The sequence below is a fragment of the Hypanus sabinus genome, chromosome 22 (assembly GCF_030144855.1).
Source record: "Hypanus sabinus isolate sHypSab1 chromosome 22, sHypSab1.hap1, whole genome shotgun sequence".
NCBI lineage: Eukaryota > Metazoa > Chordata > Chondrichthyes > Myliobatiformes > Dasyatidae > Hypanus > Hypanus sabinus.
Window position 1 is genome coordinate 37,271,532 of NC_082727.1, and position 23,537 is coordinate 37,295,068.

At 40.8% G+C, this 23,537-nt stretch overlaps 1 protein-coding gene across 6 annotated transcripts in view; it reads right to left on the reverse strand.

The window, feature by feature from the left end:
- Nucleotides 1-23,537, reverse strand: part of LOC132379530 (monocarboxylate transporter 12-like) — a 109,355-nt gene that overhangs the window by 26,209 nt on the left and 59,609 nt on the right. For all 6 annotated transcript variants that reach the window (XM_059947517.1, XM_059947513.1, XM_059947515.1 and 3 more), the window contains 2 exons: nucleotides 13,623-13,852; nucleotides 7,793-7,896 (listed from right to left, as the gene is read on the reverse strand). In XM_059947517.1, the coding sequence (XP_059803500.1) occupies nucleotides 7,793-7,896; nucleotides 13,623-13,732 (214 nt within the window). In that variant the 5' untranslated portion in view covers nucleotides 13,733-13,852. The remainder of the gene's footprint in view (nucleotides 1-7,792; nucleotides 7,897-13,622; nucleotides 13,853-23,537) is intronic.

Here is a 23,537-nt window from a genome sequence, read left to right on the forward strand (position 1 = left end):
TAAAGTAGCACAGTTACAGATTGGCATGTATGATGTTTTTGGGCATCACTGAAAGAAGATTATTGACTGAGAGCTGAACATCCATGGATGCAAATTCTGCTGAAAGGACAGGTGGAGGGGGGCATTTGTAGAATGCTTACAAGACTGCTTTTTGGAGCAGCTTGTAGTTGAGCCCACCGGGGAACAGTTACTCAGGACTGGGTGTCGTGCAATGAACTGGAATCGACCCGAGAGCTTAAAGTAAAGGAAACGCTGAGAGGCCAGTGATGATAACGTGATAGAATTCACCCTGCAATTTGAGAGGGTGAAGCTAAATTCAGATGTATCATTACAGTGGAGTAAAGGGAACTACAGAGGCACGAGAGAGGAGACAGTCAGTTGATTGGAAGGGGACACGAGCAGGGATGACAGCAGAGCAGCAATGGCTGGAGTTTCTGGGAGAAATCTGAAAGGCTCTGAAAACCTGTGCCAACCACCTGGCGGGAGTACTCAAGGACATTTTCAACCTGTCACTGCTACAAGTGGAAGTTCCCATTTGCTTCAAAAAGGCAAACATTATACCAGTGCCTAAGACAGAACATCTTCAGGGAGCGGTGTCGCAGAAAGGCAGTGTCCATTATTAATGACCCCCAGCACCCAGGGCATGCCCTCTTCTCACTGTTACCATCAGGTAGGAGGTACTGAAGTGTGAAGGCACACACTCGGTGATTCAGGAACAGCTTCTTCCCCTCTGCCCTCTGATTCCTAAATGAACATTGAACCTTTGGACACTAACTCACTTTTTTTAAAAAATATATATTATTTATGTTTTTTGCATGATTTTTAATCTATTCAATATACTGTAATTGATTTACTTATTTTTTCTTCTAAATTATTTTTGCATGGAATCTTCACTTGCAATGCCACAGTCTGTTGCTGGGTCTGCCTGAAACCCAGCGAGCGGCTGTCCAAGACAGTTATAGGCAAGGACTGAATCAACTCTCACAGCAGTATGTCAGATTGACAGGTGGTTCCTCGATCCAGAAGTTATCCACTGTCCCAGTGTCCACAAAAGCCTTTACCTGCCTCAGGTTCTTAGCCCATGTGGTCCGCCACTGCCTGTCCCCCTGTCGAACCTGATCAGGTGTCTGAGGTTTGGCTGGCTCCAACGGGGTTATGATACATCTCCCTCATGGCAAGCTCAATTTCCTCAGAGTCCGAGCAACTCTCCGACCTGCGTTCCCAATGCTCGGTGGCCCAGGCCAGGGCTCTCCCAGACAGAAGAGAGATAATGAAGGCCACTTTTCTGCACTCCAAGGAGAGGTTCAAACACTGGAAGAGGAAGCCACGGCAAGAACCCAGGTCACAGTCAGATCTCCCCAGGGTTAGAAGTAGTACTGCTTCTCCCAAGCGGCTCTGGTCTTCTCCTGGCAAAAGTTGATCCATGGCTACTTGGAGTCATGCATCTCCAGGCTTCTGGGAAATTCCTTCACTGTGGCTCATTACAGCAGACAAAAGAGTCTGATATCCACTGGATCCACACTGGCTCAATCATATTGTGACAAGAGTTCTTGAAAAGAATGGCTTGGACCCAAATGTTGGAGTATCTGAGGCTGGGAGCGAGACACAGTGGCAAACTGGATCGAAAATCGGAGCACAAAGCAAACACTAGACAAAGCCACGAGTCAGCTTATGATTGAGCACCAAATCTCAGTTCAGATGCTCCTTAAATGTTCAATCCTTGGTGCCCAATTCAGAAGAACGAAGGGGATCTCATTGAAACTTATCAAACATTGAAAAGCCTCACAGGAAGGCATGTACAGAGGATGATGTCTACAATACTGGAGTCTGGGAGCAGAGGGCTCACCTCAGAATAAAGGGTCACGATTTAGAACAGATGGAGGGGAAGTTTTTCAGCCAGAGCATGATAAATCTGTGGAATTTGTTGCCACAGGCATCTGTGGAGACTAAGTCAGTGGATTGATAGATTCTTGATTATCATTGGAATGAAAGGTTACAGGAAGAAGGCAGGGGATTGGGATCCAGAAAAAAGTGGATCAGCTATGATGAAATGGCAGTGCAAAGTCAATGGGCCAAATGGCCTAATTCTGTTCCTATGGCCTCATTATCAGTCATCATTAACTGCTCTCAGGAGGACTGCATGTGTTTCTTTGATGACTAACCATGTCAAAAAGGCATGCTCAGTTATATCGGGGATTTTAACCCAGCAATAACAAAAGGAAGGTCTCCGAATGGCAGCTTTTGGGCTGCTGCTACTGCCCTTCCATGTGAAAGACGTCATGGCTGCGGAAAGTGCTGTTGAGGAAACTTTGGCAAGTTGCTGCAGGGCCTCGTGTCGTACAGTCCAGTCAAACAGTGAATTACTTACCATGGCCTCATCACCCTAGTATTTATATGGCATTCTGAATAATTTTACTATTCTCTATTGCTTCCTAGGATTTTGATGGAGATGGACATGATGATCACATCAACAAAGGATGTTATTAGAAATTGGGCCAAAAGTGTTAGATTGGAAATGGCTGATTTCCAGCACACGGGCTGCATTTTGGCAAAGATATCACTTTCCATTTAACAGCCCAAAGTGGAACTGGGGGGGGGGGGGGGGGGAGAAATCACTATTATTTAATCTAATGTTTGCTGCTTGTAAGTTACTTGAGCCAGTGATTAATATTTGTGATGTCTGAATACTTTTGAAGTTTTCTGCTGCTCAGAGAAAATTGGCGTGGATTTGTAAAGAAATCCTGACAAATCTTTTTCTTTTAGAAGTAAAAGGGTAGAGAAGACATTTAATTTGTACGTTCAGACGGCCCCTGATAAAGCAAGAACAGGAAACCTTAAAGAAACTATTAATCGAAGTTAAAAGTAAAGGAAAAGATAAATAGACCTGGCCAGGAAACAGACCAAGAGGCAGGAGAAAAACTTGTACAATGTGGGGAGGGGGTCCCACAGATGCAGATGGAGCCGTAGCCAAGTTCCATATTTAAGTACAACATAGAAAATGAGATAGAGAACCACATCCAAATTTCCTGATGACATAAAGGTGGTGCAGCAGTTAGGGTAACGCTTTACAGCATCAGAGAGCAGGGTTCAATTCCCGCCACTGTATGCAAGGAGTTTGGATGCTCTGCCCGTGACCACGTGCTCTGGTGCCCTTCCACATTCCACAGAATGTGTCTAGATTAGTCAGATATGGGCATACTATTTTGGCACCGGAAGCATGGCAACACTTGTGGGCTGCCCCCAGCACATCCTCAAACTGTGCTGATCGTTGATGTAAAGGACACATTTCACTGTATGTTTCAATATACACATGACAAGTTAATTTTTAAGGTTGGCAGTGTTAAGGGAATGCAAAATGACACAAGCAAGGCTAACCTTATAATCATCCAAAATAAATCCATACACTAATTTACTGCATTTTGTTCATTCTATTACTGGCATTCACAAACTTATGTAAATGTGTTTTTTTATAATATGCAATTACAAGGCCATAAACACCTGTTATCTTAATTGCCTGGGCGGCATCAAATTTGCCCCCATTTCTTATTTTCTCATGAAAGTTCCTGTTGGGTTCCAGTGCTGCTGGTATAAGCTGTAATTTCAGTTAATGCCCTATGGAGTGAATCAAACTGGCCAAATGCTGGTTTCTGTGATGGAGTATTTAAAATGAAGGTGAGCGTTGTAAACTAAGTTAGCTCCACAATGGGCAATAGTCTCTGTAGTATCCAGGACAGCCTCAAGGAGCCATACTCCAAAAAGCAGTGTCCATCATTACGGGCACCACCCCCCCATATCATCCAGGCCACACCTTGATCTCACTATTACCATCAGGACGGAGGTACAGAAACCTGAAGGTACCCACTCAATTATTCAAGAACAACTTCTTCCTCTCTGCCATCCGATTTCTGAATGTCATTGAACCTCTGATTTTATTGTGTATTATGTTATACCACTGCCGCAAAGACAACAAATTTCATGATACATGCTGGTGATATTAAACCTGGTTCTGAAATGGATTATCTGCTGTCCCTTCAGGCTGAAGATGTTTCACCATGACCTTGGCTTTGGCATCCACCTGCTAAGCTTCACCATGTGGGAATTCACATAGAGCCTCTTCTTAATCAAAGACTGGCTGGGACAGGATTACAGAGCTTCCACCTGATAACTTGACCGTGGGAGTATTTATTTTCTGTTTTTAAGAAGCTCCTGTTATTCACTGGAGCAAGATATTGCAGCTGCTAGAAAACTAAAACAGAAATAGCTAACGTTGGAAGTGCTCGGCAGGTCAAGTAGCAAGAGTGGAGATGGAAAGAATATCAACGTTTCAGGTCAAAGACCTGTTATTAGAATAAAATTGAAAAGCAGGCAACTTTGAAGCTGCAGAGAATGGGAACTAAGGCTGTACCGTAAAGTAGTCAGGATAAGTATTTATAATCTGATTGATATATGTTCGACATTTAGTTGGACTCAAATGCATGTCTGCATCACCCAAGGTGCCAGCAAGAGCAATCAGAGGGTTAGGTTCTAAGTGGCAATTAAGAATATGGGATAAAGATTAAAAAAAACTTCTCTCCAGAATTTCTCTAGACTAGAACAAACCCAGTACATATGAATAAAAGAAGCCTTGCCCCCTTTACATTTGTCACAAATGGGACTAATGTCAGGATAAAACTGTGATAATTTAGTTTTAGACATGTGAGCCCTATGTACAGCCTTAAACTACAAAAGGCAGTGGTGAGCACATAAAGAGGTTGAGTTAACTGATTTAAGAATTGAATGCCAAACCACATCAGATAAAGAAATATTTAAATCATGTTCCCAGGCAATTCTAATTTTATTGAAGGGGGCACGCCTTAAGATCACTAACTTATCACAAATAGTAGATGTTAAGCCTTTCCCCAATGGATTAATACAAAGAAACAGATGCACAATGTTTTTCCCCTTGGGCATCTCAAGAAGATTTGATATTAAAGGCATAATGAAATATCTAATTTGAAGGTTGAACATTATCTTTTACCTCTTTTGGCTAGATGGTTAGTTCTTCTCATGTGGAGAGATGTCACCCCACCCACTTATGCTCAATGGCTTAGTGATATGTCCTATTTAGACATTGAAAACATTCATTATTCACTTCTCAATTTGAACATAAAGTTTCATAAAGTGTGGGGAACTTTTCTTGAATACTCTCATAACTCCTCTTCAGATTAAGTTCATTTTTTTTGTACTATAATCCCTTACTTTCAGCTTTTTTTTCCTGTGAATTTCTGATGTGAATTACATTGTTTTGGTAGTAGGCTTTATATTTTCTTTTTTTATATATATATATTTACTGCTCTGCGGGGTTGAACACTCCAATTAATTTTTCTTTTACACATTGAAATGGTTGGCCTGAAGTTTTGTAGTGGGAGGGCGGGGAGGATAATAACTTTATGATTTTATTTTAGGTGCGTTTTTCCTTATTGTTATGAAATGTATTTTAGACATGTTTGTTTTGCACTGTATAAATCTCCATTTTGTTGGTTTTTATTTGTAGTTGTGTTGTAGAAACTCATTAAGAAAAATTTAAAAACTGATTGATCTTTTAGACAGGTCCACTTGAATATTTTGCTGCTATTTCCATCCTGATCCCACTTCCACATTTTAAAATGTTCCCTTCCTCCTTCCTTCCCCTCATAGCCGATAGGCTTTCAACCATATTTCATCTCATCTGCTCTCCCTCCTTCTGTTTCCAGCCAGAAACAGGCTACAATTCTCCTCACCTTACATCTTAATTGTTTTCACATTTGATGGATCAGCCCCCATAATTCCTGCCACTTTCAGAAACACACTACCCTCCCTGTCCAGAATTGCAATAATTATGAATCCAGTTGTCCACTTCCACAGATTGTCTACATATGAATGGCCTGAACACTCATCACCTGTCACGATAATTCGCCATCCCATTCCCACTCTGACTTCCGTCTACATTGCTCCAATGTTTCACAACAGAAATTGGTGAAACAGGACCTCATCTTCCATCTGTCCACTTTGCCATCCTCTCTAATTGTGCACTGCATCGACAGGTGGGTTAAATCAGGGTACGCAATGTGCCTCATATCCTAGGGAGATAAGGGCGCCTATCCTAGACTGCATGGTCGCCTCCACCGGACTAGGCCGGTGAGATCCAACTGTCAGGAAGCTGGTTCTGCAATGCTTCGTATAAACTCCAACGCTTTTGTTGTGTCATAACATTCTGATAAGTATTCAGCACATAAATTCTTCTTAGACAAGTTGTACTCTTAACTACCTTACTTACAAAAACACAGAATGCTACCATTTGACCCTCTGGGCAATCCCATCAGTGCAATTCCCTTATTTTACAAAGCACTGCAGAACCAGGCCCAAATTTCTGAGGTTGAGAGAATGGAAGTGATCCAGTGCAATAAATTTTCCACTTTAAAAAGTCCCCTGCACAGGTTTCTCTGAGCACTTCACATCATAGAAGAACTGGACAAATCTGCCTCCATCGGATCTGGCAGACAACCAAACATCAAACCACAATTCGTGCAATGGAATTTGAACTCAATTCTCCTTATAATCAGTTAATGAACCTATAACAATATGCTACCATACTACCATTAAAGGACCACTTATTAATAGCATAAAATAGAATATAATTACATGAATAGGATACAACCTTTAAAGGTTTTTCTTATGGATTTGAGAGAAGTAATAAATCAGCTATGATGAAATGGCAAACCATACTCAATGGATGAAATGGTATAATTTTGTTCCTATGTCTTATGGTCGTGGGAGATTTATTACTTCCTTTTCATAAAATCATGTTTTTCCCACAACCCCTTCCCAAATGAAATATGAACAAGATGAATCAACTCTTCTCAGGTTCCAGCCAGGTACAGGTATCGATTTTAACCGATGGTTCAATGTCAAACTCTGCCATCTTCATCAGGGATGATGCCTGGGCATGTCTAGTCTGGTGGTATTCGTACCCGCATCATCCATCCCTCCTGATTGGTTAGTCCTCATCCAATCATGTTTCTGTTGTCCCAACACATTTCCAAATGATTTCCAGTTTTTACTTAGAGCGAGATCTTTGTCTTTGTTAAAATTCTTTTCCTCTAGTTTTATTTCAATGGCTTCCTTCACCAGATGGTCCCAAAATCCATTGGCATGGTGCAGTAGTTCTGTGCCGAAGTCAATCCTATGGCTATCTTGAATGAAGTGCTCTGCTACCACCATTTTCTCCAGGTAACAAACTGATACATCTCCTGTGCTCCTTGATGCAGGTTTCATTGATTAAAATTGATACCTGTATCCGTCTGGAAACCTAAGAGTTTATTTGTCATATATACCAGAAAAGCACTAGATCCTTTATGAGCAAGATGTTAGACAAACTGATGAGGTAACGCTCCAGAAAGATTTCAGGAGGCCTTGTGATATCAAGAGATTCTGAAACACCACTTTTAATCCAATGGGGTGCTGATAATCAATTGCCCTAGTGCTCTAAAGAGAGAGGATTTAGAAATAATTCATGGACATTGTAGACAATGAACTTATGCAAGAGTTGAATTAACTTTGCATACAATTTCTGATTGACAAAAAAAGTCAAAAACAAAATTCTAATATAAATAATAGTGGCAATGATTATGATTAACTCAGAATTAATGCAAACAAATGCCTATGGTTAATCTGCTGCGACTCAGAACACACATTTAAATTGCAACTCCATGAAAAATTGCTCTGTAGTGTTAGTAGGGAGTCTGAAGTGTGAATGGAAGTAATGTTCACTCACCAAACACCATGGTAGTGCAGTCAACAGTGGAGTGTATCCATGCCGTCATTGCATAATCCTGAGCAAAATAATTCTGGAACTCCACAAAAAATATGGAGAGGCACCTGAAGATTCAAAACAATGATTTATGTTAACAATTTTATAAAGTCACACAAAATGTTCCACATGCATAACAGGATCTGCAGAAAATGAGAACATGGAAAGGTGGATTGATATTTATAGAACTAGACAGGAGAATTTATCTGTCATCAGAATGTGTGTGTGTGTGTGTACACATACATACACATATACACACACACTCACACACACACATATATATACACACGCATACATATATAAAAAAAAGCAAAGGTTCTGATGACGGATAGATAAATAAATATATATCTTGCACTTGGCCCCGGAGGAATGCTGTTCAATTTAGCTATGTTCATGTGCATGGTTGAATGACAATTGAACTTGAACTTAGCTCATATTTTGCACAAATTTAATTCTGTTGACTTCTTTTGAAATGTGGGAGACAAGTAGCTGAGCGTCTCTTGGCCAGCATAGCAGCGTCCACGCCTTATCCTAAAATAGATATGCAAACTCCAGCGCTTTTGTTGTGTCATAACATTCTGATAAGTATTCAGCACATAAATTCTTCTTAGATAAGTTGTACTCTTAACTACCTTACTTACAAAAACACAGAATGCTACCATTTGACCTTCTGGGCAATCCCATCAGTGCAATTTCCTTATTTTCCTGCAACTTTACATGCTATTCTCACACTTCCATTTACCTCTCCTTGGCTCTTTTCCCATTTAGCTACACTGATTCATACAGTAATCAATTGATCTACCAGCTCATTTCGCTGTTCATCACCACTCTGCCTTTTGTTTTTCATTTTTGCCAAGTAGTTGGTGCACTAGAGTGCAAAAACTATTACCAAGTCCTGTAGAGTCTCTGAGGAATTCTAAATCACATGTGAAAAGAATCAGATCTGCCATGATTTGTCTCTGCTTTTACAATGATTTTGAGCTCCGCCTTCAACCAATGACAATCAATTTCAATCCCAGATAGTTAACTTGTGGTTTGATAAAAGTTATGTTTACTTTGCTTCAGTTTCATATTATGCTCATGGAATTAGAAACATAGAAAAATTACAGCACATTACACAATGTGTGCCAACCATATAGCTGCCTAGAATTTTCCTACCGCATAGCCCTCTATTTTTCTAAGCTCCATGTACCCATCTAAAAATCTCTTAAAAGACCCTATTGTATCTGCCTCTACCACTGTGCATTCCATGCACCCACCACTGTGTGTAAAAAACTTGCCTCTGACATCCCCCTTGTACCTTCTTCCAAGCACCTCAAAATCTGTGCCTCCTCACGGTAGCCAGTTCAGCCCTGGGAAAAAGCCTCTGGCTATCCACACACTCAATGCCCCTCATCATCTTATACATCTATCAGGTCACCTCTCATCCTCTGTCGCTCCAAGGAGAAAAGGCCAAGTTCACCCAACCAATTCTCATAAGGCACCCTCTCCAATTCAGGTAACATCCTTATAAATCTCCTCTGCACCCTTTCTATAGTATTGTAATTGTTAAAGGAGCTCTTCAAGAATGTGAAGATTGCATTCCTTGGTAGATGTGAGCTTGAGAAAATCATCCTAGCTACACTAGTAACAATAAATTTCATTCATACTTGACTGGAAAATGATGTATTAATTCTTTAAGCCAACTTTGCACAAGAGCGCAGAGCTTGTGATTCTTTTATACATTTAACTGAGTGGCAAGTTGGTTTATTATTGTCACGAGCTCCAGAGTACAATGAAAAACTTGTCTTGCACAGAGATCAATACATTATAACAGTTCATTGTGATAGCACAATGGAAAACAATAAAGTGCAACTGAGAAAATGCTGTGCAGGTAGTCAACAAGGTGCAAGACCAAAATGTGGTAGATTGTGAAGTCAAGAATCAAGCCTATCATAATAGGTACCCATTCAATAGTCTTGTAACAACAGCTTAGAAGCTGTCCTTGAGCCTAGTGATGTGTGCTTTCAGGCTTTTGTAACTTTTGCCCAAAAGAGTGTTAGAGAAGAGGGAATGTTAGAGTTGGGTGGGGTCTGTGGTTGCCGAGGCAGCAAGAAGTGTAGAGTCCATGGAGGAGAGGCCAGTTTCTGTGGAGGCCACAACCCTCTGCAGTGTCTTGCAGTCATGTGCAGAGCACTTGACATACCAAGTCACAATGCAACTGGACAGAATGCTCTCGACATAAAGCTGTCCACAGAAAGATGGCCAGTGAAATTATCAGTCAGTGAGCAGTAAGTCCCAAGAGAACAGCTTTCTTATGGTATTTTAGGGAAATAATGTGTAACTGTATTTTTAACACGAGTCTCAACTTGGGTAATTTGTGATTATGCTCTCAATCCATTATTCTGTTATGAACTATTAACGTTTAACTGGAAGTACTCTTGGACATTGCAGTAAGGTTGTAAGTTCATCTGAACCCCTCTCCCCAAACACTATATCATTCCCAATTTGAAAACATGCAGCTTATTTGTTAATTTTGACAAGATCCACATTGACTGTCAAGCCATTTGAGACATGTAACCTTAAAATGCTAGTGGTATTTCAATGAACAGCAGATTTAAAAGTAAAGGACCTAAAATATCATACTGAAGTTTCCAAAGTTCATACTTCAGTTTTCATGTAATAAATAACCCTCGAGGACAATTTTTTTTTAAACATAGGCTAGATACAAGAGTATAACTAGACAGTTTTTTGCAAGTGATCTTCAGTCTTCCCACAAGAAGTTACACGTGTAATGTCCCAGACCTCAAAGATATAGTTGAAACATCTCTGTGCTACTCAAGATTATAGAAATAGAGTCTCTCTATTTGTTAAGCAGGTATTTGTCAAATAAGTTTTCTTTGTATTCTCCTCCTTCGATATTAACATGCTACCTTACCTGCTGTCATGTCCCTTTCTCTTCTTCAACCACCCCATCTATTTATTATTGCACAGTGTCCTACATTTACCAATTACCCTTGGCCACAGCCTAATCTCTAGATCTCAATTTTGCCTATAATTTTTGATGAACTTGTGGAAATCTTATGCATGTTTTTTTAAATTAACAATAGCCATCAGAATCAGGTTTATTATCACAGACATATGTCATGAAATATGATTTTTTTCTAGCAACAGCAGTACAGTGCAATACAATACTGAGTTACAGTAAGAAATATATAAAAATAAGTGCAAAAGGAGCAGATCAGTGAGGTGGTGTTCATGGACCATTCAGAAATCTAATGGTGGAGGGGACGAAGCTTTTCCTAAATGTTGAGTGTGTCTTCAGGCTCCTGTACCTCCTCATTGGATTGTAGTCATGAGAAGAGGGCATGTTCTGGGTGATGGGAGTCCTTAATGATCAATGTTGCCTTTTTGAGGCATTACCTTTTGAAGAAGATGCGCTTGACAGTGGGAAGGCCAGTGAACATGATGGAGCTTATTGAGGTAACAACTCTGCAATAGCTAACACCAGCCACTGACATTTTTGGTGGGGGGGGGGGGGGTAAAAAAAGTTTAGATATAAAATAAAGCTGGGGGCACAGTTATCCAGCAAGAGCATACCCAATCCTGTGGCAAGTTTTACCAAAGATCAGATCTGAGGATGGCAATCAACTGACCAATGCCCTACACTGGTTCTAAGTAGGCACTTTCAAAGGAGTAGATGAGATGTCTGACATCTCTAGGAAGTCCTGGGGGAAAGTCTGGTGAATGGGGAGAAGCTCTGCTGTCGATCAAGAGCAATTGCTGCCTGTTATGAAAGTCTTGTTCGCTTTTCATCCCCAGGCTGAGCAATGCCCATCCCCCTGCGCTCCGGTCTATCCTGCTCCGGTTCATTCAGATCCAGGTTGTCTTTTCCTGTATTTACAGTGACTGGTTCTCACTCAGTCAGGAAGGGCCATTCAACAGAGTGGAATCACAGACACTTGTCTGGACTCTACACATATTCAGACTTTGCTGAACAAAATCCCAGCAAACATTTTGTGTTTGCTGCCAGAGTGTGTCTGGCCACATTTAATGGGTCCTTGAGCAGATGGAAGAGTGAATCAGGGTTGACCCATGCTACATTCAATCTGCATGAAGCCACTTCCATCTTTGGAGGAGCAGATCGATGGGCTGAGTTTTGCTCAGGCCAAAAGACTTGCTTTTCATGGTCACAGGTCTTATTGCTCTGCAGGGGATGGACAAGTATTATTGGGTCTTTATGAAGGTGCCCTCAGCACAGATCCACTGGGAGAAATGTCCTGGGCATCTGGCAGGCCACCGGTGGGTTTACTCCTCAAGTCCACCCTCCACCACCTCCAGTTTAAATTCCACGTGGAATATTTTGGAGGACCAAGAACAGAGATGACATCATTCTCTTAGAGAACCAAGCACCTCCCCTAACTGAACAAAACAGGATAGCTACACTCATTTAAGGATTGTTATTTCATGCTCATTATGTATTGCTATTTATTTACATCCATGTTTGCATAGTTTGTTTACAGTTCCTGATTTTGCAGTTTACAGTTACTGTTCTATAGATTTGCTAAAGTATGCTTGCAGAAAAAGAAACTCAGGATTGTGTGTAGACACATGTACTTTGCACTTTGAATTTTGCCCGAAGAAGTCAGGCTGACAAACCAGCAGGAGCTGCAGGTTAACATTATCACTTAGCTCAGGGACTGGTTAGAACTTGTCCAAATGCTCTTCTACAGGAGCTGAGCGCTGGTCGTACACCACTCTTGATACTAATGCTGCGATACATGCTGCCTACTTTATGTGGATTTCTTCTCATGCAACAGGGACCACTGGGTCTCTGCCACAGTTCTGAGTATTCTGACCAAGGAGAGATAGTCACTGGTGAGTATCTGAACCCAGTTGTCACTTCCTGCTTTCAGACTGCGCATGAGGTACCTGTACAGAGAGCATCTTCCTTAATGGCGGACACTGCAGGGTCTGGTTTGAGACCTCAACAGCTGGAACTATATTCTAACTTAAAATTTTTGTGAATGAAGTTATTCCTAAAAGACACACTCTAAAACTTGGATGAACTTCAAACAAAAGGGTCATCTAAAAAAAATAAGAAGAAAATCTACAAAGTTGTATCTCCAGTCCTGTCTCTGAATCTCATACAGGGACAGATTTCAACACAGATGTAATCAAATAAAGTGAAAAAAAAATTGTTAAACATGGGTTGAACTCCCTTCACACTCTGATCAAACACTCCCAGGGAATGACCGAAATAAATGTTCCAGGTCCCATGATGCCCTAATGAATCAGATTGTATGACTAGAGACAGGAGACACCAGTAGATTCTGACCAACTCTTGTGTGTTTGTTATTTAAGGAGCAACCGCAATGATTTGCTCAGAGCGTGCACTTGTTGCTCCATTATAAGGTGGCACAGTAGCCTAGCATAATGTTAGCATTGTGCCAGCAATCACGAGTTGGGGTTCAATTCCCCACTGCTGCCTGTAAGGAGATTGGATGGTCTCCCTGTGACTATGTGGGTTTCCTCCAGTTTCCTCCCACATCCCAAAGATGTGTGGTTAGGATTTGAGATTTGTGGGCATGTTGTGTTAGCACCGGAAGCATGAGGCTACCCAGCACAATCCCTGCTGATTCGATCTGACACGTTTCACTGCATGTTTCAATACACCCATGACAAATAAAGCTAATCTAAAGTTATCACACACACCCCCCCCCCTAAGAAAACTGGTCACAGTTCACGAGGTAGAAAGTTCTAAATTCAATAATAGTTTGCCCTTAAATAAACCACAGAGAATTTACATACAAACCTGGACACTGCCCTTGTACAGACTGTCACCAGGAAGCAGCTGATCACGACCATCCAACCCCATCCTCCATCTGGAGCTTCCCTTAAAGGGACCTTTGAGCGATGAGCCATTGCTGCCCTCGGGGATTCACACAGGCTGCAGTGGTTCTTCCTTCTGTTCTTCTAAGGCCAGTTCACATACACTGCCTGACTGTCTGGAATGACTGCTTGTAAATGATCTTCGATAACCATCTGGGAAAAAAAAAATGAGACAAAGAATAGCTAAGATCAAAGGTCATATCCACAGGATTAAAATGTTGTGAATTATTTGCAACTCAAATACTGATGCAAATGATTCAATTTTACAAGCAATTAGATCGAATGAACAGGAAGAATTTAAAAATGAACATCATCTTTCATTTAAGTTTTGTTGAAGAAATAAAGAGGAAACCAGAGACGAAGAGCCTCATTGTCAGAAAGCATTCCTAATATCATTGGCCTTACAGGAAGGGAGAAGCTCATTTGGCACAGCAGGTCGTAGCAAAGTTCCTCCCTTCCAGGTTTCCTGTCCCAAGGCAGACTCTGTGGGACTCCCCTGATGTTGCCTGATGGCATGGATAATGTTCTTGCCCACTGATATTTAACTGTAAAGTGTGCTCAGCTTGCATTTAGTGAAACCCCTATTCTTTAATGTCATTAAGCTCCTGCCATTTAGAATTGAAATTTCTAGGAGTGGTCCAATCCCCAAATGATGGTTCTTCCTATTTCGTACGTTTCACTTTTGCTCTTTTCCAATTGTCTCAGATACTTTTATAAAACCTCTTTAATTCATCCTCCAGCAGCGTTTGGATTTACCTTTCCAAAATGTTCTGGAACAATGTGGTAGGGCTGGGAATGTTATTTTCCAGTCTACCTCAAATTTCACCATAGAAAAAGCAGAAAAAGATCCAGGCCAGAGAGGAAAAAAATAATAATTCCATTTCATAACAGAGTTTGGTGGTGAAGTTATTGATCTACTTTGTATTAGTCAGGGCTTCTGATCTGGAGATAAGCATTTAGATCCCACTACAACTACTTTGGAATTTCAATTGAAGCAACTACTTTTTTTAGGAAACAACGATTTTAAAAATGCAGCTTTTTGCAGTGTAACTAGGAATTGATGGGATTAACGACTCTATCTACCATCCTTTTCCAATTATAAGAGCAAGTTTGAGTAATAAGACATCTTCTATCTTTATATTGCCTGGCCTATATGCGAAATAGGATTGTCTGGGATCAGTGCCACAAGCAGTGACAATAAACCATTCCAGTATTGAATAGTGCGTTGATTAATAACTAGTGTGTTAACACATGAATTAACACAGCTACAGATTTTTTTAATTAATAAAAATAAATACTACAAATTCAACCAGATATCATTTATGGAAAATACTGTAAAACTGAAAACCAGCCTGGTGGAGATCTTTCCAAACTTTTATCTTGTAGAAACTATGAAACAGGCCAATGTTATTTGGGGAACATCGCTTGAGGGACCTCATGCTAACCTAGAAGAATACTTTCAGTCTTGACAAAGTCAGATTATAAAAAAATTATTTAGAGATACAGCACAATAACAGGTCCTTCTGGCCCAGTTACACATATATGAGCAATTAATCTACAAATTTATATGCCTTTGAAATGTGGGATGAAATCAAAACACCCAGAGGAAACCCACATGATCACATGGAGAATATACACACTCCTTACAGAAGTTCAAGAAAGTGCTGCAGAGATATTCAGAGCCCAGTGTGGTACATCATTTGGCTGATTTCTTTCTAATGTACAGACCAACTGCGTACACCACTCTGTGGAATTCATCTGCAGAAGTTTTAGTGACAGCCGATTGACAGCACATTCAAGAATTGTTCAACCAAATTTGGCTCCTAAAAGATGAATTAACTCAAGTTGTGTCAAAAGCATCACTTTTGTAATAATTATCCAAAAAAGTGTAATTTCAAGTGAGCATATTCATGTTTTTTTTTAATCCCTTCTAGCGAGGTTAACTTGGACAATTAGAAGGAATTGTCTCTCAGTGGAGGTTTATAGAATGAAGAGACGTTTAATTGAAATTGGTGATTGAATCGCTTTGGATCAAATGATCTCTACCAGAGATGAACCAGGACTGGACAGCGAACCAATCATGTGGTAACCTTATTTCTCTGCAAAGTTGAGTTTCAGATGCATTCCGTTTACACCAATGGCTTGGAGATGCATCACATAACTTGTCTCAGAAATAAACTTTCACTTGATTATTTGATGCTCTCAGTGTAAAGACAACACAATCAGTGTCTGTAATTGCTCAATGGAGCTTCTATTTTGAAGAATGAGTTTACACAGATTCAAGATATGAAGTACTTGGCAACCAATTTTCAAACATTTTCTTTTATAAAACAACCAATTTGTAAAGTTTATATGAATGGCAATGAAACAACAAGTAACCAGATAACTTGCTTTCAGTATTAGTTGAGTAAAAAAAAATATGATGCAAGGGAGAACTAACCTATTTTTTTTTCTGCTTAATTAGTAAGGCAGATAGGGATTAACATTTCATCATAATACTGCATTACAAATAGAGTTAGCCAGCCAGTGGTGTAGTTGCATCAGCACAGGACTTTAAGGGGAGTTGCCATGGGTTCGAATCTGGATGGCTCCTTGCACGCTTTCCAACAACTCGGCCTCGTAAAAAAACAGCCAAACACTAAAGAAACCACAAGGTTGCTGCCCAATGCACCACAAGAGGTGAGAGGAACAACAAAAATAGAGTGGAGGTTTTGTATCAAGCAGTGGTAAATCAAGGCAACTGGACTTGCTGTGTTGTCTAGAAGACACTTCTGTCTGAGTGTGTTCGTAGGTTTCTCTGAAACGCCAGCTATATGGGAGGACTACGTTCTTCTCTCTGCTTTGCTCCTTCTGTCTGTTGGGCTGATGTCCCTGCTGGATTTTGTTACTGTCTCGCTGAAGGCCCAGTCAGGGTAGCTGCAAGTTTTCAAGGCTTCTCTTAAATACTTGCGCTCCTTGTCTCGAGCTGTAATATCAGTGGGCACATTCTCAGCACAGTAATGTAGTGCTCCAATAACCCCCACCTTGAGCTCCAGAGGGTTTGCACTTTGAGAAGACAAACCAGTGTAGAACTTACACAGTGGACAGTATCACACTGAGAAGCGAGATAAAACAAAGCTGATCTGGGAATACAGATCCATAATTCCTAGAAAATAGTATCACACGTAGATAGGGTCAGAGAGAGAGCTTTCTGATTTATGAAGGTACATGTGCAGAGTAGAGAGTACCAGTGTTAAGATATCATGTTGAAATTGTGCAAAATATTGGTGAAGCCAAATTTGGAGTATTATGTGCAGCTTTGGTCACCTACCTACAGGAAAGATAGCAATAAGATTGAAAAAATGCAGAGAAAATTTACAAGGACTTGGCTGGGACTTGACAACCTGAGTTATAAGGGTAGGTTGAATAGATTAGGACATTATTCCCTGGAGCACTGAAGAATGAGGGGAGACTTGATACAAATTTATGAGGGGTATAGTTAGGGTAAATGCAAGTAAACTTTTTCCACTGAGGTTGGATGAGACTGGAACTGGAGGTCATAGGTTAAAGGTAAAATGTAAAATACTTCAAGTAAACCCAAGGTGGAAATGGTGCAAGTGTGGAACAGGTTGCCAGAAGTGGTGGATGCAGGTTCAACTGCAACATTGAAGTTTGGATAAGAATATGATTGGGAGGGGTATGGCTGTCATGGTGCACTCATGAAGGACTGGACCCAGGTGGGGAAGAATGGCAGGTCCCCGGGAAGAGAGGGAAACAAGAGGTTAAACATCAGAATCAGAACTCAGGAGGAGGGACTGAGCGACACCACAAGGTAATTCATCCTCTCTGACACGTTGACTCCACTAAGGCACCGACTGAGAGTCCTCTTTAAATAATCATAGACTGCGGGAAACATATGCCAGCCACAATTAACTTGACAAGATCAAATCAGAAACACAAGGGCTTCTCAACTCTAGTTAAAACACTGAATAGCAAACACAGATGCTCCAAAACCCCAGAAGCCATATGCTAATGATAGTAGCCCCCCACCCCAACAGGCTGGCACCAGATGGCCCAGGGAGCTCAAAGCAGGTCTGAAAACCACAAGGCAAACCTGGAGCTCAAGGCAGCACTTTGATCCACAACAGCTCTGATGCCCCCTGAGCAGTGCTAGAAAATCCAGAACCGATCTCAAGCTCTCAAGGCAAGTCTGGAAAACAATAGGCAGACTTGGATCTCAAAACATAGCATATAACTTGGAAACATTGCATTTAACTCAGAAACATAGTACATAACTTGGAACCATAGCCTTTGACTTGCATTTTACTTGGAAGCATAGAAAGTTCATGTAGCTCAGAAACATTGCATTTCACTTGAAAGCATAGTATATAACTCAATAAAAAAAAACTTACAAACCCTGTCAACCCAGAGAGCCCCAAAAAATTTCTTGAACATAGACCAGGGAAGCCTAGAACCTCCAGTGGGTCCATATTAGTGGGGTCATTCTGTCATGGTGCACTCTTGGAAGACTGGACCCAGGTACAAAGAAATGGCAGAATCCTCAGGAAGAGATGGAAACAAGAGGTTAAACATCAGACTCAGAGCCTCAGAGGATTAACACCATGAGACAATTTATCCTCTCCAACACATTGACACCAACTGAGAGTCCTCTTTAAATGATCATAGACAGTTGGAAACATGTGCCAGTCACAACTAACTTGACAAGATTAAATTAGAGACATAAGGGCTTCTCAACTCTAGTTAAGACACTGATTAGCAACACAGGTGCTCAAAAACTCCAGAAGCTAAATGCTCCAACACAATCCACTGGGCTCATGACAAACGGTGGGGGGTGGGAGCTATGCTCCAGGTGAGTGTCGATGGGACTAGACAGAACAACAGCTCAGTAGGGGCTAGCTGGGCTGAAGGGCTTGTTTCTGTGCTGTAGTGCTCTATAACTATGACCTTAAATCTAATAGAATGAGTTTGACTGTTGTTCAGATGTTGAAAGGACCCCATCAGGAAGTAGGGTTATCCAACTGTAACAAACGCACACTGCATGAACTAGCAATCTCCTGGATTTTCAAAGTTCATGGTCAATTTATTATCAAAATACATCTGTCAACATATACTACGTGGTCAATTATTTTCATGTCGGAAAATGAATTCATTTTCCTGAAACTCTCAGTGGATTATAACATTGCAAACAAGTCTGGAGAATAATCGAAAGGTTCATAAGTAACAGCTTTTCCAAGTTTTGTTTGAATATTTCTCACATTAATAGAAAAAATATTTCTTCCGAATGGAGAAAAACTGAAGGCAGTATAACATGTGATGAAGACCTAGGAATATGAAGAATCGGAGTTAATGGTTCTGGATTCGCTAAACCATAAACTTCTCACGATGGGCTTTAGGAATGCAGGACTCCCCTCGGAGAGCTGTTGGGCCAAAATCTAATTATTAAAAACCCAGAGAGCAGATGTTTATAAGAGAGCAGAATGCCAGCAACAGTTGGGAGTTAAGTACTACTTCAGTACTGGTGAACCAGAGGATTGTGTGCCAAATGGATCATTATTTTAGACTTGTAGCAGCATATAATGACAATGAGATCGAAACACACAGATCCCTCTTACTATGCAACAGGTACGTGTACTGTTTATTAACACTTGTTCATGGAATGTACAATGAAGAGTCATCCCATCAAAGTGCTACTTGGCCTACTTCTGTCAGTTAATAACGGAACAAAATATTTCCAAGGCTACTGCGGACTCCCTAGCCAATGTCTCATTAATACTGCAAGCCAGGGCCATTATTGGATTCTTGACCGGGCCAGTTTCAAAGTTAGGTGAACAACACAATCTTTGTTACCACTGCATTGATTGAAAAGCAGCTCTGGAAAAAGGAACATATTGTGGTGGTGTTGAATGCCAGAAAAATGGGAAGGTGTCCAGACAGAGTAAATGAGACCAATGGAGAACCTAAGAATTGGCAATAGTCCACATTTAGTGCTTCCTCCACCCATCTATGTGTAAAGACTGGTCAACCAAAAACCCAAAACTAAACAGCATACATTTATATAATGACAGTGAAGACATTTCTAAGTGTGACTACTGTTGTAGCATGAGAAACACAGCAACACAGTGAAATGCAAGAAATAGTAATAAGATAATTGGCCATATAATCTCTTTTAGTGATGTTATTTGAGGGAGAACTATCAATCTGCAATAAACATTGTTGCTCTTCTTTAAGACATTACCACCTACTTCTTGCATCCATCTGTAAGGGCGAGCAATTTAATATCCCATCTGAAGATCCAGCATTCCCTCTATACTTTGCTGATTTAATCTCCAGTGACTGGACAAGGACTTGAACCCATGACATTTAATTGGCAGGATGCTCTACTGTCAACTGAGCCAGCCCTAACAGCAGGGAAGAGGATAGCAAAGGCTACTTTGAGAAGGGTGCATACATTTGTGGTGTATTCAATTTTATAAAAATATTAAATGGAAGTCTGAACAAGTCCAAGTAATACTTTAGCTCTTTGTGAGCCTGTAGAATACAAGTTAAACACTACCAATTTGTAAAATGTTTGTTAATAGCAACTGTATTCTTACATTAAGAAGAGAAAATCTGCAGATGCTGTAAATTAAGGGAACACACAAAATGCTGGAGGAACTCAGCAGGCCAGGCAGCATCGACAGAAAAGAGTAAACAGTTGATGTTTTTGGCCGAGACCCTTCATCAGGACTGGGAAGAAAAGAGATAAGTCAGAATAAGACAGTGGGAGGAGGGGAGGAAGAAGTGCAAGGTGGTAAGTGCTGGGTGAAATCGGGAAGGGAGAGGGCTGCAGCAAAGAGCTGGGAAGTCAATTGGTGAAAGAGATAAAGGGCTGGAGAAGGGGGGATCTGATAGGAGAGGACAGAAGACCATGGAAGGAAGGGAAGGGGGAAGAGCACTGGAGGGAGGTGATGGACAGGCAAGGAGTTATGGTGAGAGAGGGAAATCAAAATTGGGAATGAAGGTGGGCGGTCAATTACAAGAAATATGAGAAACCGATGTTCATGCCATCTGATTGGAGGGTACCCAGACAGAATTGAAGGTGTTGCTCCTTCAACCTGAGTGTGCCCTCATCTTACAGTAGAGGAGGTCATGGACTGACATGTCGGAATGGAAATAGGAAGTAGAATTGAAATGGGTGGCCGCTGGGAGATCCCGCTTTTTCTGGCAGGTGGTGGGTAGGTGCTTGGTGAAGCAGTCTCCTAATTTATTTTGGGTTTCACCGCCATACAGGAGGTCCCACCGGGAGCACCAAATATAGCAGATGACCCCAGCAGACTCACAGATGAAGTGCCACCTCACTTGGAAGGACTGTTTGGGGCCCTGAATGGTAGTGCAAGTGGCGGTGTAGGGGCAGTTGTTCCGCTTGCAAAGATAAGCACTAGGAGGGAGATCAGTAAGGAGTTACGAATAGACAAGGGAGTTGCATAGGGACCGATTCCTGTGGAAAGCAGAAAGTGGGGGTGGGGAAGGAAGGAAAATATCACTTGTCACCAACTATCTCATACTTCTTCCTTCTCTGACCGGCACCCTCTTAGCCTGACTCTCATCTCTTTTTTTTTCCAGTCCCAAAGAAAGGTCTCGGCCCAAAATATCAACTATTTACTCTTCCATAGACACTGCCTGGCCTGCTGAGTTCCTCCAGCATTTTGTGTGTGTATACTTAAAGGTTTGCTAATAACATCTGGATTCTTTCTTAGCCTCAGGTACTAGTGGCCTGAGAACTAAAAACCAAAGAATTTATCAGTCTCTGCGTGTCTCCTAATGCTAGTGGATTAAACTCGTATTTCTTGAGTCAACTGTGCAAGACAAGTCATTGCTAAAGGCATATGTATGGTTTATCAAAAATAGATAAGTTTATGAAGAGGTTCTCTTTTGATAAAATATGTTAAAAACAAGTATCAATTGAGAATCAATCTACAAGACGCTCAAAATGTATATTGGGGATACAATAATTCCAATTAACAACATAATTTATTGTGCAACAGATGGAAAATCATATATGACAGGTCACCATGCTGGTTTATTGGCACTTACGAAAAAATAAATTCCCAGTCTGTTTGAAATCCATAGTGTAATTCACTGTCAACATCTCACAGCCAATGATGTTTTACAAGCATGACTCGTAACAGCTTCTATCAAAATTAAAGCTCATCCATTAAATAGCAAAATATTTCACCAGTTATGCTAAGGTAACAATGAAGAGTTTGAATGCTTGCTTCTTCATACTGAAGTGTGTTGGCTGTCAAAAGGCTGCTGCTTAAAAGGTGTTTTTGATCTTTTTGACACTGTGGTTGAATTTTTGCTCAAAGTCAACAAGAGCTTAGGAAAAAAAATTGAACTGGTACATGGAGATGTGGCATACCTAGCTGATCTGTATGACAAAAGGAATATTCAAAACATGAATGAGAATTTCAAATTAATCCAGACAAAAAATGCAGTGTCTACTTTTATCAGAAAATTGGAAATATTTAAGCAAAACTTTGGGAGAATACAGTTTTCCTGCATGAAAATTATGCACTGTGAAAATCTTTCACTGATGGTGATCTGCAAGAATACTGCTTATAGCTGCAGTTACTGAAGAAGGATTTTCAGAATCAATTCAAGCATTTGTGCAATCTGGAAATTCAAAACTGGGTAGTTTACATATTTCTTTGCAAGGTGGAAGAACAGGATGAGAGCTTGTAAGAAGAAATTATTCAAATTGAGAATGACTAAAAAGCAAAAATGCTTTTCAAAAATGTTGACTTTTGTGGTATGTGGCCACACTGTCACGCGACATTTCCTAGACTTCAAAGAGCTAAACTGCTCTTCACCGCATTTCCTACCTTGTTGAAAGAGGCTTCAGTGCAATGAACCACAAACTCACATAAAAAAACAGAAACTGCTGAGACATTGTTACACATGGGGACTTGAGGCTTTTGCTGTCACAACTTGAACCAGATATTTCAACTCTTGCTAAAAACCCATCAAGCTCAAGGATCACATTGATTGTACAGCACATAGGTACTGTGTACACAAGGTTTGATGGCAAATAAAAATTTAAAGCACAATCATTTTTCTAAAGTTAGCATATGATGGACATGTTTTTACACTAGGGGATGCTGGAAAGTATATTGTTCCTCAGAGGGGTATTGGCAAGTATGAAAGTGGTTTAGAGGGGGGTGTTGTACAAAAAAAATTGGGTAACACTGACCTAGCCTGAGGATCTATTTTATGATAATAAATTAGGCTTAAGTTACTTTGTTGTAAAAACACAAAATGCTGGCAGAACTCAGCAGACCAGCCAGCATCTATGGGAGGAGGTAGTGACGACGTTTCGGGCCAAAACCTTTCATCAGGAGTGAAGTAACATGGGATGGTCGAGGGGGGATAAGGAGTGGGGGGAGGGATGAAGTAGAGAGCTGGGGATAGGTTGCAGCAAGTGTATCAGCACCACTCTGCCCTCCTCTTCACAAACATCTGCTTGTCATGAGTTTAGAATCTCATCTATGTGTGTTGAAGTGTTTGATGGACACATGTTAGTACTCTACTTGAAAAATCAAAAAAATTGCAAATGTTGAAATTCTAAAGTAAAAACAAAATGATGCTACAAGTCATAGCCCACTAAGCCTCAGATCTTCTGTTTGGTTAGTTTCCTCATTTGACAGGTTATGCCTGCCAATAGTCTAGCACCCTCTAGAGCAGGTGTCGGCAACCATTACCACTGAAAGAGCCATATGGACCCGTTTCCCACAGAAAAGAAAACACTGGGAGCCACAAAACCCGTTGGACATTTAAAATGAAATAACACTGCATACAT